The 19,277-nt window shown below is 36.2% G+C and overlaps 1 protein-coding gene across 2 annotated transcripts in view; it reads left to right on the forward strand.

The window, feature by feature from the left end:
* LOC123684692 (homeobox protein invected-like) overlaps positions 1 to 16,903 on the forward strand; it is a 132,588-nt gene extending 115,685 nt beyond the window's left edge. For both annotated transcript variants that reach the window (XM_045624073.1, XM_045624065.1), the window contains one exon: positions 16,393 to 16,903. In XM_045624073.1, coding sequence (XP_045480029.1) covers positions 16,393 to 16,748 — 356 coding nt within the window. In that variant the 3' untranslated portion in view covers positions 16,749 to 16,903. The remainder of the gene's footprint in view (positions 1 to 16,392) is intronic.
* Positions 16,904 to 19,277: the final 2,374 nt, after the last annotated feature.

Here is a 19,277-nt window from a genome sequence, read left to right on the forward strand (position 1 = left end):
ACTCATTGGATCTTGTGATGAATTCTTTGAGCAAAAAAGTGACTCATCAATATTATATTATTTTTGGAGCTATCCAAGCTATTCAAAACGATCAATCTTCCTTGAAATTGATCGGCTTCTCAGAAGTTATACCCAGATGAAGATTTGTACCATAGAAACCCTTCTGCATAGGCGTCAGATAAATCAACACGGCTTCTGAAAGACCACAGATATAAGAAGAACCAAACTCTCTTATTTTGCCGCATAAGATGGTCGAAAAATCGGAATTAGACTAACAAAGCTTACATCACGCAGTGTTTCTAAGCGATCATCAATCCAAGTCCTAACCGCGCTCTGTGCTGTTTGGTTTCACATTTCTAAAATGCACTGACAATTTGAGCGTGTTATGGGTGACATTGCTGAACTAGCAAAGAGTCACTAAAAATGTATATATAACAACGGCTTGAGTGAATGTGTAAAGGTTTGGACATCACAGATAAATAGAAAGAAATATCATCTTTCATACTGCCAGGTTACTCAAAATAGTTCTCTACATTAGGGATCTTCAAATTTTGTACAAGGTGGTTCATGTAAGCGATTCATTGGATCTTGTGATGAATTCTTTGAGCAAAATTAAAAAGTGACTCATCAATATTATATTATTTTTGGAGCTATCCATGCTATTCAAAACGATCAATCTTCCTTGAAATCGACCGGCTTCTCAGAAGTTATACCCAGATGAAGATTTGTACTATAGAGACCCTTCTGCATATGCGTCAGATAAATCAACACGGCTTCTGAAAGACCACAGATATAAGAAGAACCAAACTCTCTCATTTTGCCGCATAAGATGGTTGAAAAATCGGAATTTGACTAACAAAGCTTACATCACGCAGTGTTTCTAAGCGATCATCAATCCAAGTCCTAACTGCGCTCTGTGCCGTTTGGTTTCACATTTCTAAAATGCACTGACAATTTGATCGTGTTATGGGTGACATTGCTGAACTAGCAAAGAGTCACTACAAATGTTTATATACATAATATATAACAACGGCTTGAGTGAATGTGTAAAGGTTTGGACGTCACAGATAAATAGAAAGAAATATCATTTTTCATACTGCCAGGTTACTCAAAATAGTTATCTGCATTAGAGATCTTCAAATTTTGTACGAGGTGGTTCATGTAAGCGACTCATTGGATCTTGTGATGAATTCTTTGAGCAAAATTAGAAAGTGACTCATCAATATTATATTATTTTTGGAGCTATCCAAGCTATTCAAAACGATCAATCTTCCTTGAAATTGATCGGCTTCTCAGAAGTTATACCCAGATGAAGATTTGTACTATAGAAACCCTTCTGCATAGGCGTCAGATAAATCAACACGGCTTCTGAAAGACCACAGATATAAGAAGAACCAAACTCTCTTATTTTGCCGCATAAGATGGTCGAAAAATCGGAATTAGACTAACAAAGCTTACATCACGCAGTGTTCCTAAGCGATCATCAATACAAGTCCTAACCGCGCTCTGTGCCGTTTGGTTTCACATTTCTAAAATGAACTGACAATTTGAGCGTGTTATGGGTGACATTGCTGAACTAGCAAAGAGTCACTACAAATGTATATATAACAACGGCTTGAGTGAATGTGTAAAGGTTTGGACATCACAGAAAAATAGAAAGAAATATCATTTTTCATACTGCCAGGTTACTCAAAATAGTTATCTGCATTAGAGATCTTCAAATTTTGTACGAGGTGGTTCATGTAAGCGACTCATTGGATCTTGTGATGAATTCTTTGAGCAAAAAAGTGACTCATCAATATTATATTATTTTTGGAGCTATCCAAGCTATTCAAAACGATCAATCTTCCTTGAAATTGATCGGCTTCTCAGAAGTTATACCCAGATGAAGATTTGTACCATAGAAACCCTTCTGCATAGGCGTCAGATAAATCAACACGGCTTCTGAAAGACCACAGATATAAGAAGAACCAAACTCTCTTATTTTGCCGCATAAGATGGTCGAAAAATCGGAATTAGACTAACAAAGCTTACATCACGCAGTGTTTCTAAGCGATCATCAATCCAAGTCCTAACCGCGCTCTGTGCTGTTTGGTTTCACATTTCTAAAATGCACTGACAATTTGAGCGTGTTATGGGTGACATTGCTGAACTAGCAAAGAGTCACTAAAAATGTATATATAACAACGGCTTGAGTGAATGTGTAAAGGTTTGGACATCACAGATAAATAGAAAGAAATATCATCTTTCATACTGCCAGGTTACTCAAAATAGTTCTCTACATTAGGGATCTTCAAATTTTGTACAAGGTGGTTCATGTAAGCGATTCATTGGATCTTGTGATGAATTCTTTGAGCAAAATTAAAAAGTGACTCATCAATATTATATTATTTTTGGAGCTATCCATGCTATTCAAAACGATCAATCTTCCTTGAAATCGACCGGCTTCTCAGAAGTTATACCCAGATGAAGATTTGTACTATAGAGACCCTTCTGCATATGCGTCAGATAAATCAACACGGCTTCTGAAAGACCACAGATATAAGAAGAACCAAACTCTCTCATTTTGCCGCATAAGATGGTTGAAAAATCGGAATTTGACTAACAAAGCTTACATCACGCAGTGTTCCTAAGCGATCATCAATCCAAGTCCTAACTGCGCTCTGTGCCGTTTGGTTTCACATTTCTAAAATGCACTGACAATTTGATCGTGTTATGGGTGACATTGCTGAACTAGCAAAGAGTCACTACAAATGTTTATATACATAATATATAACAACGGCTTGAGTGAATGTGTAAAGGTTTGGACGTCACAGATAAATAGAAAGAAATATCATTTTTCATACTGCCAGGTTACTCAAAATAGTTCTCTGCATCAGAGATCTTCAAATTTTGTACAAGGTGGTTCATGTAAGCGTTTCATTAGATCTTGTGATGAATTCTTTGAGCAAAATTAAAAAGTGACTCATCAATATTATATTATTTTTGGAGCTATCCAAGCTATTCAAAACGATCAATCTTCCTTGAAATTGATCGGCTTCTCAGAAGTTATACCCAGATGAAGATTTGTACTATAGAAACCCTTCTGCATAGGCGTCAGATAAATCAACACGGCTTCTGAAAGACCACAGATATAAGAAGAACCAAACTCTCTTATTTTGCCGCATAAGATGGTTGAAAAATCGGAATTAGACTAACATGAAATGCATATCGACCTTCCAGATGATTAATGAATTGGAAAAGTACGAGATTCCGCATGGAAGAGTAAGAACGTAGGTCGCCATCACGAATGCGGACCACTTTTTGCCTTTCTCGGGCTTTCTGCGTTTCCTCGTTTCAATTAACTCTCTTCACGTACCCGAAGCATTCACATCTTATGCCGAGATTAATGTTTATGTCTACTTCTTAATTATTTGTTATTTGAAACACCCGTTTGTATGGCTCGGTGCAATTAAATCGATCTGTTCTTTTTTGCGGAGTTGGAAAGGACTGATCGACCAAGAGCGTATACTTCCAAAGCGTATGAAATTCTTGTGTGAAGTTTGGAATTATATATTGCTATTCTGGCTGATCCCTTTTTTTTCAATCTGCGATCTTTGTTATAATACATTGTTATACTTTGTATTCGGATGTGATCTTTCCGTTTGTGTCTTTCTTTCCAGGGATACAGGGGTACTGTATACATATATGTAAAGGGTGTTTTTTTTTTAGATTTGAATTTCAATAAAACAAAGATGGATTATTCGATTGACATGAATTTTATTTATCCGCAAGAAAATCGTTTGGCATTACATTTCAAATATGATTTCTGGCATATGACCGCCACGGCTGGCTCGGATGTAGTCCAATCTGGACGTCCAATTTTCGATGACTTTTTCCAACATTTGTGACCGTATATCGGCAATAACACGGCGAATGTTGTCTTCCAAATGGTGAAGGTTTTGTGGCTTATCCGCATAGACCAATGACTTTACATATCCCCACAGAAAGTAGTCTAGCGGTGTTAAATCACAAGATCTTGGAGGCCAATTCACAGGTCCAAAACGTGAAATTAGGCGGTCACCAAACGTGTCTTTCAATAAATCGATTGTGGCACGAGCTGTGTGACATGTTGCGCCGTCTTGTTGGAACCACAGCTCCTGGACATCATGGTTGTTCAATTCAGGAATGAAAAAGTTAGTAATCATGGCTCTATACCGATCACCATTGACTGTAACGTTCTGGACATCATCGTTTTTGAAGAAGTACGGACCAATGATTCCACCAGCGCATAAAGCGCACCAAACAGTCAGTTTTTCTGGATGTAACGGTGTTTCGACATACACTTGAGGATTAGCTTCACTCCAAATGCGTCAGTTTTGTTTGTTGACGTAGCCATTCAACCAGAAGTGCGCTTCATCGCTAAACAAAATTCGCTTATGAATATCGGGAACAACGGCATCTCATTTTGCACTATTTGCAAGCATTGTTCAGGCGTGAGTCTATTCATGATGAATTGCCAAACCAAACTGAGAATGAATCACTTGACAGCTGTTAAATCGGTCTCTATCTTGAACAGTAATGCCAACTTAAAGTTATATACTTCGAAAAAAACACCCGTTATATGTTACATATGCATGCAACTAGTAGAATGTCATAGAATTAAGAAGTAGAAAGATCAATATTTTTTTCGAGAGACCTTGACTTAGTTGATGATACAATATGTGGAAACCAAATACTAATTTGAATTAACCAATTGATCAATTATTTTTCAACATAAATTCCACTGGAATAAACTCAGAGCTTCCAGAAAAGTTTGATTTTCGATGCCAAAGTCTCGTCATTTACGGGAGGTTTTAATTTTCTGCTCTAATGGGAAGAAATCTTTGACTGAGGCTTATCGAATGCTCTAAAATATATAAGGTGAAGCCGCTAATAATGAAAGAGAGAAGGTTCTCGGAGATGCAAAATTGGAGTCATTGATCACGACTCTTGTCAAATGCAACAAGAATTGGCAGGATCATTTTGAGTGACGCAACAAGCCATTTCAAAACGCCTGAAAGTCCTGGGAAAAGATTCAGAAACAAGGAAATTGGGTGCCGTTCGATTTGCAGCCTAGAGATGTTCAACGGCGTTTGTTTGCTTGTGAACAGCTGCTTGCAAGTCAAAGACGGAATGGATTTCTGCATCGCATTGTGACTGAAGACGAATCTTGACTGAATGCTTGATTGAAACAATCAGAGGCGTTCGTTATCAAACGCAATTAACACGTTTGAGCCGAGCATTGAAAGACAAACGACCGCAATACAACGAGAGGTAGGATAAAGTGATTTTACAGCTTAATAATGCTCGACTCCATGTTGCGAAAGTGGTCAAGACATACTTGGAAACGTTGAAATAGGAAGTCCTACCCCACCCGACGTATTCTCCAGACGTTGCTCTCTCAGACTATCGTTTGTTCCGATCAATGACACACCCCTGGATCCCAAGGAAAGTCAATCATCTTTTCACAGTTTACTCACATCGCCAATAGTAATCTACATTCCAAATATGGTTATGCTCCTAAGCGTACTTTCAGAGTTACGAATTTTCGAAATATAAGGGTTGGAAAAACTACCACTGGATCCCAAGGGAAGTCAATCATTTTTCACAGTTTATTTATATCGTTAATAGTAATCTACATTCCAAATATGGTTATGCTCCGACGCGTATTTACGAAGTTACGAATTTTCGAAATATAAGGGTTGAAAAAACTACCCCTGGATCCCAAGGGAAGTCTATCATCTTTTCACAGTTCATTCACATCGCCAATAGTAATCTACATTCCAAATATGGTTATGCTCCGAAGCGTACTTTCAGAGTTACGAATTTTCGAAATATAAGGGTTGGAAAAACTACCCCTGGATCCCAAGGGAAGTCTATCATCTTTTCACAGTTCATTCACATCGCCAATAGTAATCTACATTCCAAATATGGTTATGCTCCGAAGCGTACTTTCAGAGTTACGAATTTTCGAAATATAAGGGTTGGAAAAACTACCACTGGATCCCAAGGGAAGTCAATCATCTTTTCACAGTTTATTTACATCGTTAATAGTAATCTACATTCCAAATATGGTTATGCTCCGACGCGTATTTACGAAGTTACGAATTTTCGAAATATAAGGGTTGGAAAAACTACCCCTGGATCCCAAGGGAAGTCTATCATCTTTTCACAGTTCATTCACATCGCCAATAGTAATCTACATTCCGAATATGGTTATGCTCCGAAGCGTACTTTCAGAGTTACGAATTTTCGAAATATAAGGGTTGGAAAAACTACCCCTGGATCCCAAGGGAAGTCAATCATATTTTCACAGTTCATTCACATCGCTAATAGTTATCTACATTTCAAATATGGTTATGCTCCGAAGCATACTTCCGTAGATATGAATTTTTCAAGTTAGACTGATGATATTTTGAATAAAAACGTTGCTAAAATATCCCGAGATCTATAGAAAATCAATATTTCCTCCAACGGATACTCTGAATACTATACGGAACCCACTTCCTGAATTTCTATCCGATCTAGTGAATAGTTCCATCATAAATCGTCTATCGCACTATCGCGATAGTACTATCGTTAGAGTTACTATCATCGAGAAAGTGTGCCTTTACAGAATTTTTCAGATGTTGAAAAATAAAACCGCAATATCATTTTTCAGGCAAGTTTTCACACAATTGAAATAGTTTTCCCTTAATAATAAATGGTTTTTCACGTATTGCATTTATCATTAGTTACTCCAACTTATGCAATATTATACGCACCAAACAATTCATTGAACCCAAAAAATATTTTATTATGTGTTAAGTGGTCAGTATAGCCGGAATTGCCTATTGTGTGTTCTTGGAATAAGGTCATGTCATCACTACTGAGAACTGTTGTCTTTATCGAGTTCAGTACAAACAGCACTCATCCAGAAATAACCCTTCTTGAATAAATCTAATACAATGGTAATCTCAGAAGATAAATTTATAGAACTATCTCCAGATAGGACGATTGGTCAATACAACACAACATTATGCATTAGCTATTCATTCAAATATTTTGTATTGCCTTCAAAGTAATGTATAATGTATGATTTTCAGGAATTTACTAAAGTACCGATTGTGACTTCTCTCAAGAAAAGAAAATTGGCCAGAGCCATATCAGGGAATATACGATGATTGTTCGAGATGATTTTGAATTTTCGGCCTGAAATTGTAATAGGGCTGCAAAGTGAATGAGTTCTTCATCAAGAAAATCTCATTCTTTTTTATTTGAGAACCTCTTAGATGAAGCTAACACTCTTCTTATTGTGAAGGAGATAATTGCGCAAATCAGCGATAAAAGAAATTTCGATAATCTTCCCCAGCAGACTTTTTAAATGATCAATTGTTGATATTTCATCAACAATAAGGAAACCGGGAAAACATTCCTGAGCTGAGAAACTCCTCTATAATTATCTTGAAATGAAACATCACCATTACAAGTTAAAACAAATTTTTTGAGACGTAGGTGCTTTAAAACTTGGGTTCATGATCTAAATGCCTAGAAGTCTTTTTATGATTGAAAAAATATAGCTTTTATTTGTAGGCGATCCATTTCGACTAACTTATCTGTTTTATTGGTTTGCGGATTTTATAATTTTGCCATGGAGAGAATATCTACGTTGATATATCTATTTTTGTTAGTATTTTTCGGGTAGCATTTTGTTTTACCTTTTATTGAATGCTGCCAAGCTTTCGGACATGTCAATGTTCTTTTTCAGAGATTAATACTATAAATTTCACACAACATAGTAATATTTACTTGCAATATAGAATGCCCCGCAACTAATAAGCCATATTTCACTGATATGAAGAACCTATCTCAAGGACTTGAAAATCGAAAATATTTTAGGTCTGAAGTCCACCGTTTTTAAGATACAGTGTGTTTAAACTGTTTCTGTTGAAAATACAATCTTATATAACTTCTAATAGGGGTTGTACAGGGTGGACAAATTTCGATATTTTAGCACTACAATTTTTAAATCAGAGTTGTATACAAAGTCTGATACCACATTATTGTTCTCCTTTTCTGGGAAACTAACAAGAGTAAGAGTCATTTTTGACCTCTTTTTTCGATTTCGAGTTATAAGCAAGAATTAGAAAAATAACAATATCGAAAAAAAAAATCATATTTCCCGTAATACAGATGATAGAGCTCTGAGAATAAAACATTTTACAGGCACTTTTTTTAAGTAGAATCCAAAGGCTTCCTAATCTTTTCAGCAAGATTTTTAATTACGAAGCTATGACACAAAGTTATGTTTTTAAATGGGAACACTAGATCTCTGTGCCGTTGTCACAATGAAATATTGCATTTCGAAAATTTCATGTCGATCACTTCACCCCAATCAGAGAAAATTCAAAAAGAATGTCAATAAAAAATAAAGAATATATATTTGAGAGTTTTTTGAATAATGTTACCTACTCCACACGTGTTTTTCTTCGATGTAAAATGCACCAGTTCTCATAGGCTAGACTGTAACCTCTGATTCCACTTACCTTGGCAAATCAGCGCACACGACATGATGATGCATTACAAGCATTTAATGTGGAATTGCCAATTCATTATAAACTTTTACATTTTCAATACCAATAATCGTGCAACCTCTTTCCCGGGAGTAATTGATTACAACTATGAAATTCAAATGAATGAAAATGAGCTATCTTCTACTTCATTAATCAGTATTTATAACTCCTCTGGAAACTCTAATGTGTCGATCTCGCTGACGATAATGGAGCAAATTATTATACCTGAGTCTGTAATCGATTTCATCGATAGGGGGGTTCGGTAATGATGAAAGCTTCCAAATACTGCGTATATTTGGTCGTTATAAACAGAGAAACTTTTCGAATTAAGAATACATAGATTGTGAGACCATAATTTAATACCGGAAATTGAAAATTTAAAGAAATTGTCGAATTTTTTCCTGTCGAGATGTTGGAACATCTGTCTCTTATGCTTACGCGCTGTTTGAGCGTCCTGACATTCGATTTACTATTTCTACATTTTGTCAGTTCATTTCAAGTGTGTTTTGCGAGTTTGACAATAGATAAAAATATCGATCAGAGGAACAGTCTTAAATTTGCACTAAGATACGCCTAACTATTAGACTTAACATCGCTTAAACGAAAGTAGAGATGATTGAAAATAAAAACTATTTAATTGTTGGATTTGTTACCTATGTATAGATTATTCTTTTATTAGTCAAATGGAAAAGTCAATACAATATATTTGTGTGTGTGTCATTGATTCCTTGTTAGTTTTTTACGTAATTAAACAATGTATCCATTTCTGTTGAAATCAACTTTGATTTCGATTAATAATGGAAGAAAATTTTGGTCAAGTTTCCCTGCTAATTAGGTAACTTGAAAGCGAAAGTATTCAATCCAGCTCTAGGCTCTACCTAGAAATTCACATTTCTGCAAAACTTGAAGTATATAATCGAACATTATAGTCACATATTTAGGTTTCGTTTTGTTATTGGAAATCTGAGTATATTTCAAGAGAAATGTTTATTCGATTGTAAAGAGAGAGGTGCCATAAACGATAACACCCAATGGCCGCCACGGCTACGATTACAGAACCATATCTTTTCAATGAAATTTCGTTGCTTGTGTGGCACATAGCGCTGTCTTGTTGAAAATAAACGTCGTTCACATCGATATCTGTAGCAATATTCTAAGTTGTTCGATCCATTACATCACTAACTCACAACATCTCAAATTTTTCAGTTCAACTATTGCTGGCCGTGAAGGAGCTTCACGATGACCCAAAAGTGCTTTAGTTTTGCGAACTGTGTTTTACATCATTTATGTAGTTAATTTTAACTATTTCAATACGCTGTTGAAGCGTGTATGTTCCATTTTTAATGTATTCTTTCTCCTTAGAGAAACAAAGAGTGTTTTTTTTTTTGAATTGTTAATGTTGGCCTTTTTTCTTCGAAGTAAATCGAATTACTTTTGGACAAAGAAAGGAGAAGATAATAAGAGCACAGGGACGAGAAAATAATGAACTCATGTTTGAAGCTGGTGGCACGGTGGCAGACCTTAATGATCTGAACGAAAAGAATATCTGGTACAGGTATACAGATGGCTTGTATCCTGAAGATCCTAGCATGCCACCCCATGATAATAAAATGATCTAAATATGAATCCCTGTATTGAAATATGAAACGCATCTCCCCTTTGAAGCTATATGACACTACTTCCTTTATAGAAGTTTTTTATTCGAATGGAGCGCGCATCAAGAAAAAATAAGAAAAACACTGTCGTGAAGTCAGCTTCTCTATTCAAGTGCCAATGGGACACCTTTTGGGACCACAGGAGTGCATATAGGTATACAGGGTGTCCTAAGTTCTAGTGTCTGTAGAACTGGACCTGGGTATAGTTGGCACATGAATGACGAGCGCTCCTGGCTTTTCTTTTTTTGATATTCGGGTTAATTTTTTATGGTTATGATAACGCTATACAAGCTTGAAATGATAAATGATGATATAGATACTCAAAATCTCAACCCGATCGGATATGTAATCACGTAAATATTGGGTATTTTTTCCAATATTCTCGAATTTTCTGCTGATGTGTTCATCCAACTGTGGTTTAAAACTCAAAAATATTATTTTTTATTCAAATGGAAAATGTCAACTCAGTCTGATCTGTTATTACAGAATTAGTAGATAGTTTTTTCTCTAATTCTGTGGTTATTCCGTTCATTCTTCCACATCTTGTAGAACAAAATCGTGCGAGAATATATCAGAAACGCACAGTTTTCATGGTTATATTTCATTATTAATATATGTTGGTACTCCGAACTTTCCGCCACGGCTTTATCTGTCAATTCATCAATTTGCCTTAAAGAAATCAGTTCTGCCAACCAACATTTTTCAATGCAAAAATCACTAAATGATATTTATGGAAATATTTCATTAATTTCAATAAAAATGCAATGAATTAGAGAAAATAATGTATAATACTCGTTCAGAAGGCTCATTCCACTCATACCACTCGTTCATTCCACTCGCCACTTCGTGGCTCGTTTTTGAATTTTGAACTCGTGGAAGAATATCAATGCCTTGTGCACTTGTATTATCAATAACTATTTCGCTTTTCTGTTTCAGTGTTCTAATAACCCTACCAACACGAAGTTTTGCAAGAAGCTTCAAATAGTTATTCAACACACGCAAAAACTCAACACCATCAGATCAGTAATGATGTAGTACGCTTGAAATTTCTCATGAAATTTCTTGAAATTGGTATTTCATTTAACCCCAAAATCTCAGATCCATCAGTTTTGTGGTTAAGGAAATATTGGGTAATTTTCTTTCGATATTCTTCTTAAATTTTCTGTCAATTCCAAATTTTGCTCGAAGTTTGGAATTATCATTTCATCTCAAGGAGCAGAATTCCAAGTGTTTTCCAATATTCGTCTTGAAATTCCTCTGTTTCTGGATACGCGTTCAATATGAAACATATATCGTAATTACATATCCAATAACATTCCTATCGAAAGATTCTACTTAAAAAGTGCCTTTATAGAATGTTTTTGTTAGATGTTTATAGCATCAGTAATGAAGAAGTTATGAGAACTTTTCATTTCACGCCATATTTCAATTTTCTCTTAAAGCTTAAAAACGGTTGAATTCATGAGGTTGCAGTTTTCACCAAACTAATCATGTCAAAAATCGAGCCCGAAAATGTGCCATTCATTTTTTCCAGCTCACTAGACAACGAATTTGGAACAACCGAAACAACAGCATTCCTATCAGGTGTGTGAATAAGTCTTTCCCGTTTTTTGTAAGAGATGGCGCCACCAATACTGTGCGAGTATTTAATGGTTACATATGTCATAATCAAAGCTTATTCATCTGTCATTCATCATTTGCGGGAAGTTTCACTTTATTGGTTCAATTTGAAGAAATCTGCTGCCGAGGCGCATCGGTTGCTTCAGGAAGCTTATGGAGAAGGTTGTGTCGATGATTCAAGTGTTCGCGGATGGTTTCGACGCTTCAAAAGTGGCGATTTCGACGTGGAAGACAAGAAGCGTTCCGGGCGGCCGCAAATCTTTGAAGATCAAGAATTGGCGACTTTGCTTGATGAAGATTCGTGTCAAACGCAAGAAGAACTTGCTGAAGCATTGGGAGTTGACCGAACAACCATTTCCAAGCGTTTGAAAGCCATGGGAATGATCCAAAAGCAAGGAAATTGGGTGCCGTACGAACTGAAGCTGAGAGACGTCGAACGGCGTTTTTTCACTTGCGAACAGCTGCTTCAGCGACATAAAAGAAAGGGTTTTCTGCATCGTATCGTGACTGGCGATGAAAAGTGGATCCGTTACGATAATCAGAAGCGAAGAAAATCATGGAGACTACCCGGCCATGCATCATCATCGACGGCCAAGCGAAATATTCATGGCGCCAAGCTCATGCTCTGTATATGGTGGGACCAGCTAGGTGTGGTTTACTATGAGCTTCTGAAACCGAATGAGAGGATCACAGGCGAGGTCTATCGACGACAATTGATGCGTTTGAGCCGCGCACTGCGAGAAAAACGGCCACAATACTCCGACAGGCACGACAAAGTTATTTTGCAACATAACAATGCTCGCCCACATGTTGCACAGCCGGTGAAAACATACTTAGAAACGCTCAAATGGGAAGTCCTACCCCACCCGCCGTATAGTCCAGACATTGCTCCGTCTGATAACCATCTCTTCAGATCGATGACGCATGGCCTGGCTGACCAGCACTTCCATTCCTACGAGGAAGCCAAAAAATGGGTGGATGACTGGATAGAGGCCAAACCGGTCGAATTTTTTAGCAAAGGGGTTCGTATGTTGCCAGAAAGATGGGGAAAAGTTGTAGCTAGCGATGGCCAAAACTTTCAATAATTCATTTGTAACCATTTTTTCACAATAAAGGCTCAAAATTTGAAAAAAAACGGGAAAGACTTATTGACACACCTTATATTTGCAAGAATCTAATCTTTTGAATTTCAGCAAGTTGATTCGGTTTCGGTGACCATGTGCTTTTGAACATGACAACATCTCTTAAAACGACGATAAACCCGAACTAAAATTCAGTGGAGCGGAGTGCGATCTCAACATCCAAATTCAGGTCGTTATCCATTCATCCAAAATAAGATCTGTCTACATGTACCTCTTACTCGAAGTAATTTCGCAGCTTCCGTTCTCTCATATCTTGCGGAAATGACGTCTTGACGTACTCCACCAAACTCTGACAGTTATATTGGTTCGTCTCAAGACAATGCTGACAGCTTAGCAATTAGCAAATTTTGGGCGTTGTCAGGTGTTCGCGGCCAACTTGATCCTTCTCGAGACGTATAGAAACGATTAACGTCTAAATATCCTTGACTACGTCGACAGACGTGTCTTTTGCAAGAATCTATGGATTCCAGTCATTCGCGTTTAAAGATAGCGAATTCATTTCCTGTTCAATTATTTATGATGTCGAGTGTGGAATGAACGATTGATGGAGGCTGACTGAAAGGTACAGATGGGATTGAGTCGATTCGATATGGTCTACAATATCATTTATTCGATTGACGTAGGTGATGTTAGAGTACTGTGAATTGAAAGTATTTAGAGAAACTCATATAGCCAGAAATAGTAAAAGCTCGAGAAAAATATGGAAATAAATAATACACTTTTTCCGTGACAACAGATTGGAGTTAAAATTTTTTGTGCAGATATAAAATAACAGTTTCAAGCTTGATGTATGACCTTGACCAAGATTCCACTAAGTTGAAATTTTTCTCTATTTCAGTATCGTAATGAGTTCATTACAGTTCTAAAAACAGTGCTGTAATGAACTCATTACAGCATCGTTTTCAGATATATTTTTTGTTTTGTGGTTGTCTATACCGACTTCCAATCAAATTTCGACGAACGTCTATAATTGTCAAAATATCGTAATTTGAATATAGAGAAATGATTTGCAATATTATTCGCAAATTTTGGTGGTGTTAAATCGATTTCGTCAGAAATAATTCACGAATTTAATGCGTAATTGTAAATTATTTCAAAATTCGAAAGGATTCATATTCATATTGCGTAATCTGTCAATTTTCGTAACAGTCACACCAACTGCCAAGATACAATTCAAAAGTCACTAGGATATATAATCTGAATTTTTCATTGAATTTCGACAAAATTTCACAAAACTTGACTGAAATATAGAAAATATCGTCTAATACTCGTTGCAAAAGGCAATTCCAACACTCTTGCGTTCGAATTTCGCATTCGTGTTGGAATAGGAGCCCATTCTGCAACTTGTTTTAGAATATACTATTCCCTACGGGCTGGGTATACACAAAGTTTCAAGAGCGTGCATGCTTTTCGAAATTCAAAGGGGGTCTTTCATGTAAACAAAAGTTATTAGGCTTTTCGTTGAAGAGGTATACTTTCCAAAATATCAATTTTTTTTTTTATTTTCGACAAAGATTCACCTTGTATAGTAATAATTTCAAGCTCGATGTCAATTTTTGTGTTGGTTGTTTCTCCAGAACCTTAGAAAATTCAAGCAGCTCTGAAGCTTCTGAAGAAAAGTTAATGCTTTTGTCGAATTTCCAATTTCAATTTTTGCGTGAATTTGTTGAGGGTGTAGGCAATGGGGATGACAGTAGGTAAATGTTCACGAAAGCGACCCTAAGTATTTTCCATTTTCTTATTATTTTTCATTGAAAATGAGCATTCTAGAATGATTCTTGATGTTTTTTAATTATGTAAAACTTGTATTTTGATAACTTTTCTTCAATATGAAGAAGAATCGTGGAAATCTGCATAAAAACCTATCAAAAACTATTTCTAACCTAGCGGAACCTTGTGAGGTTAGGTTAGGAATGATTTTTGATGGTCATTTATGATTGCAAACTATAGTTATACGCAGATTTCCCTGATTCTTCTTCAATTTTCTGAATTGATTTTGAGGATGACATCATCAATCTTCACATTTCAGATATTTTCAAGGACAAACGTGCCTTGTGTTCACCATTTTCATAACGCTTCTTCGAAGATTCTTATCCACCCAGCATCCCTGTTCACTTTCTATCCCGTGTAACAAATCTGCATAAATACTAGTTTGCCATAATTGAAAAACATCAAGAAGCAATATGGAATGCTAATTTTCAATGAATTTTAATAATGAAGTGAAAAAAAAACTTGGGGGCTGTTTTGTAAACATTTACATGAAAATAAATCTCACAAATCATATACGAGGCGTGTATTTAAAGTAAGGTCTCCAAGGCCATTGTATCGCCGCAAGTAGCGCTAGATGAAATCCGGCAACACTGTTGTATACGTTAGGACCCCCTCCACCAATCGACACCTGGTGGAGCTCATTAGGACGCTCAGTCTTGACGTAGCAGCCATTTGCAATGGAAGTGCCGGTTGCACCTCCCGCCAGGTGAAAGTTACGTTCAGTCATTGAGTTTTTGCACTCAAAAAAAAAAAAAAAAACTCCACCTATAGAAATTCATCGTCAATTGGAAGAAGTGTATGGTAAGAAATGTATGGACGTGAAAAACGTTCGAAAATGGTGTAGGGAATTTTCTGCTGGCCGACTAAACGTTCACGATGAGGAGCGCAGCGGCAGGCCGTCACACTCGGACGAAACAGTGCGGAAAGTTGAGGCGCTTGTGCTGAAAGATCGCAGGTTGACTCTCAATGAGTTGGCCAAAAAACTCCAAGATGTGTGCAGTAGAGACTGTATTTATTCAATTCTGGTGAATAACCTGCAATACCGAAAATTGTCAGCAAGGTGGGTCCCGAAAATGCTTACTCCGGAGCACAAAGTCAAACGTGTCCAATGTGCCCAAGACTTTCTGGCCAGTTTTGAAGAGGAAGGGGAAGAATTTCCCCTAGTGACCTCCACATGTTTCCTGCTCTTAAAAAACATCTAGGAGGAATGAAATTTGCGAACGATGAAGAAGTTCATGAAGCGGTCATTTCATTCTTGTGCGAGGCGGCGGGATCGTGGTTCGAGGAGGGGATACAAAAGTTTGTCGTACGAATGAGGAAGCTCATCAAAGTGAATGGCGATTACGTAGAAAAATAGCTTAGATTTCAAGCTTTACAGCAATGTACAAAACTCAGTAAATAAATGTTATCTAATGGGAAAAAAATAGATGGAGACCTTACTTTAAATACACGCCTCGTATCATAAGATCATGAATTATGTTACATAATCGACATTGTTTCATATTTATTTATACATGGAACTATTTATTTTTATATTTCATATTTCTGATATTCATCGTTCATTAAAAGTCTCACCTAATAATCATAAAAAAAATAAGATGAAGCTTTTACTAATATCAAATCCACTTTCAGGTCCACGAACCAGAAGGATGAAGAAACCTAGCACCAAAACTGGCCAAACTGCCGAAGAGAAGCGACCTAGGACAGCTTTTTCTGGAGCACAACTTGCCAGGTTGAAACACGAGTTTGCGGAGAACAGATACTTGACAGAAAGGCGAAGACAACAGCTCAGCTCAGAGTTGGGCTTGAACGAAGCCCAGATAAAGATATGGTTTCAGAACAAGAGGGCTAAAATCAAAAAGGCATCAGGACAGAAGAACCCTCTGGCGTTACAGCTGATGGCGCAAGGCCTTTACAACCATTCCACGATACCGCTAACGAAAGAAGAAGAAGAACTTCAGGAGATGCAGAACTCGAAAGGAACATAGACTTGTAGTGAGCTTTTGTGATTGACTCAAGAATTATGAGGTTAACTCAAGGCGATTAGACTGAGTTCGATCAGGTTTTGTTGAAGTGTTCAGGTTTAGATACAACTGGTAACAGCTCTACTGAAATGTAGTCCAAGCTTTGTGTTTCTCTAAAAGAAAAATCAACTTTTATTTAAAATATGATTTTGAAATATGATAATTCAAGAATAGGCAAAAATATGATTGTTTGGAATACATTGTATGATCAAGCATCCAATGAGATTGAATATTATTGAATGAAATTGATCAGAAAATTGAAGGTTGATTAGATTCCGCTTCAAGTTTTTGAGATGATAAAGTATATGTATCTTGCACTTCGATTGTCGTTGTCAAAAATCAGTGAAAATGTCTGATATGTCTTCAGACATCTAAAATCCTTCACATCAAAATCTTTGCTATTATTCTTTATAGTAACTCAGTTCTAATCTACAGAATCTTTATATTTATTCAACGGATCAACGATTTCAGAATGATTCGTTAAAGATTTTATGAATACGAAGTACGGTTACTACAACTTAATTATACCTAATATTATGTCCAGTGTGAGTAGAGAAACGTCTTATTCTTTGTCCTTCAATGGAAACCTGGAATTAATTTCAGTACAAAAAGTATCAAATTCTCAAAAATAGCTAAAGCTTCTGCAACATCATTGATTTAATTAATTGCTTGAAAAACACCTAAATCTTTTTTTTGAGTCAAATATCAATTTCCTCTGTATTTCATTACATTATCGAATGCAGTTTTTAATTATTATATAGCTATCGTGAGTAGAACTCGAATTTTTCACTATTTCTTAAAAACAAATCCTTTTGGGGACTATAAGAAACTGTGTATTCCTTGAGAACGCAATGTTCAACATCAAATGGGTATTATGGGGTTACCAAAAAATATCAACTGTTTTTTATAGGTGATATAAGGTTCAGATATACCAAGATAGTCAGAATATCATTTCCGAAAAAAATGATAGAAATTTCTTTTTCTCTATTTGAATTTCAAGGATCGATATCGAAATCCTGCATTATTTTTTCAAAATTATATTTCGAACCATAAGTATTATTTTTCGGTTCTGAAACTAAATGTTGAACAAAATCACTCTGTTCGCAATTTAGAAATCGACTTGTCTCTTTTTTGTCTGCACTTTTGAACTTCCTGTATATCAGGCCATTATGTCACCTACAAAAAACATTGAATACTACCGTGAAAACGGATTTCATGAAACAGATTAAATGTACATTGCGCTCTCCAGAAATATAGAGTCTTATAAAGCTTATTTCTTCATGAAATGGCGAATAACTCGACATATACACAAGATAGCTATAGGAAATGCACACAGAATAAATGGAGAATTGAAAAATGCAATGAAATACAGGGTGTTACATTTGAAACTGTTATTATTTTTAAACTTCTCTCAACCGTAATAGCCTAGAGGCAAGATATTGAGATCACTAATGTATAGAATTAGGAAAATTTACCTCGCTTTGAGTTTGAAGGTGGCCTTGAATTCAACATTTCACTCACTCAAAAGAAATTACAGATGACGTGTAAAAAAATTACAAATGCGTACTTAATCCAAAAGATAAAATTTCAGAATGAGGGTGGAAGATTTTGAGGACGCACAGTATAAATAATATAATCGATGGAATTCTCCAAATTTAATAAATTTTCATCCATAGAATAATGTAAAACTCGGAGTCCGATGGTATAGGATGGGTCACTCTGTATATACCTTCGAACAATAAACGAATCCGTAATTACATTCTTCAGGTTGAAGTTTTCATTATGACTTCAGTTATCTTGTGCAAAAAACTCAAGCGATATATTTTCTGTAAAAACTGCCCTTCAATCCTTCACAATTTGTTCTCAAGTCTCGCCTCACGACAAAAAACCATCACATGTCTTGATTAAGTAATTATTCACCTCGATTTACAGTCAGCTGTTTTTTTCTTTCTGTCGAAGCGAACCGCACAAAGGGGACTTTTGTTTCTCCTAGAAGCCACACAAACTGGCAATTGTGTTCAAATGAATGGAACATTATTATACTTTTTCAACTTGCAGAAAGTCTGAGAATTGTAAAATTAAAGAAACAATAAAGAGCAATGCTCACATATAGCCAAGAGGGCTTGGCAAAAACAGTGGGTCAGTCGCAGTGGCGTAGCGACAGATATCAACATATGATATACTTAGAGATGAAGGTTTTGAAACCGAATCATAATGAGAAAAAATTACGGCTGCATTATGTATTATTTTTCTTTCCCAAACTTGCTCACAGGAATCTTTCTGGTCTTTCAGAGTCAAATTCCACCTGCACTAAAAAGCAAATGAAATTCAGTTATTTGTAAATTATGTGAGTCGACAACAAAGACTTTTGAACATATACTCATTCGATATAAGGTAGACTATTTTGTTAAAGGGTCTATAAAGCGAAAAAAACCAAAAACCAAATGTTTCAGTTGTATCATCAACTTTGCGATCGAGCTTTTCAGGGTAAAC

This window comes from Harmonia axyridis, chromosome 1, assembly GCF_914767665.1.
Source record: "Harmonia axyridis chromosome 1, icHarAxyr1.1, whole genome shotgun sequence".
NCBI lineage: Eukaryota > Metazoa > Arthropoda > Insecta > Coleoptera > Coccinellidae > Harmonia > Harmonia axyridis.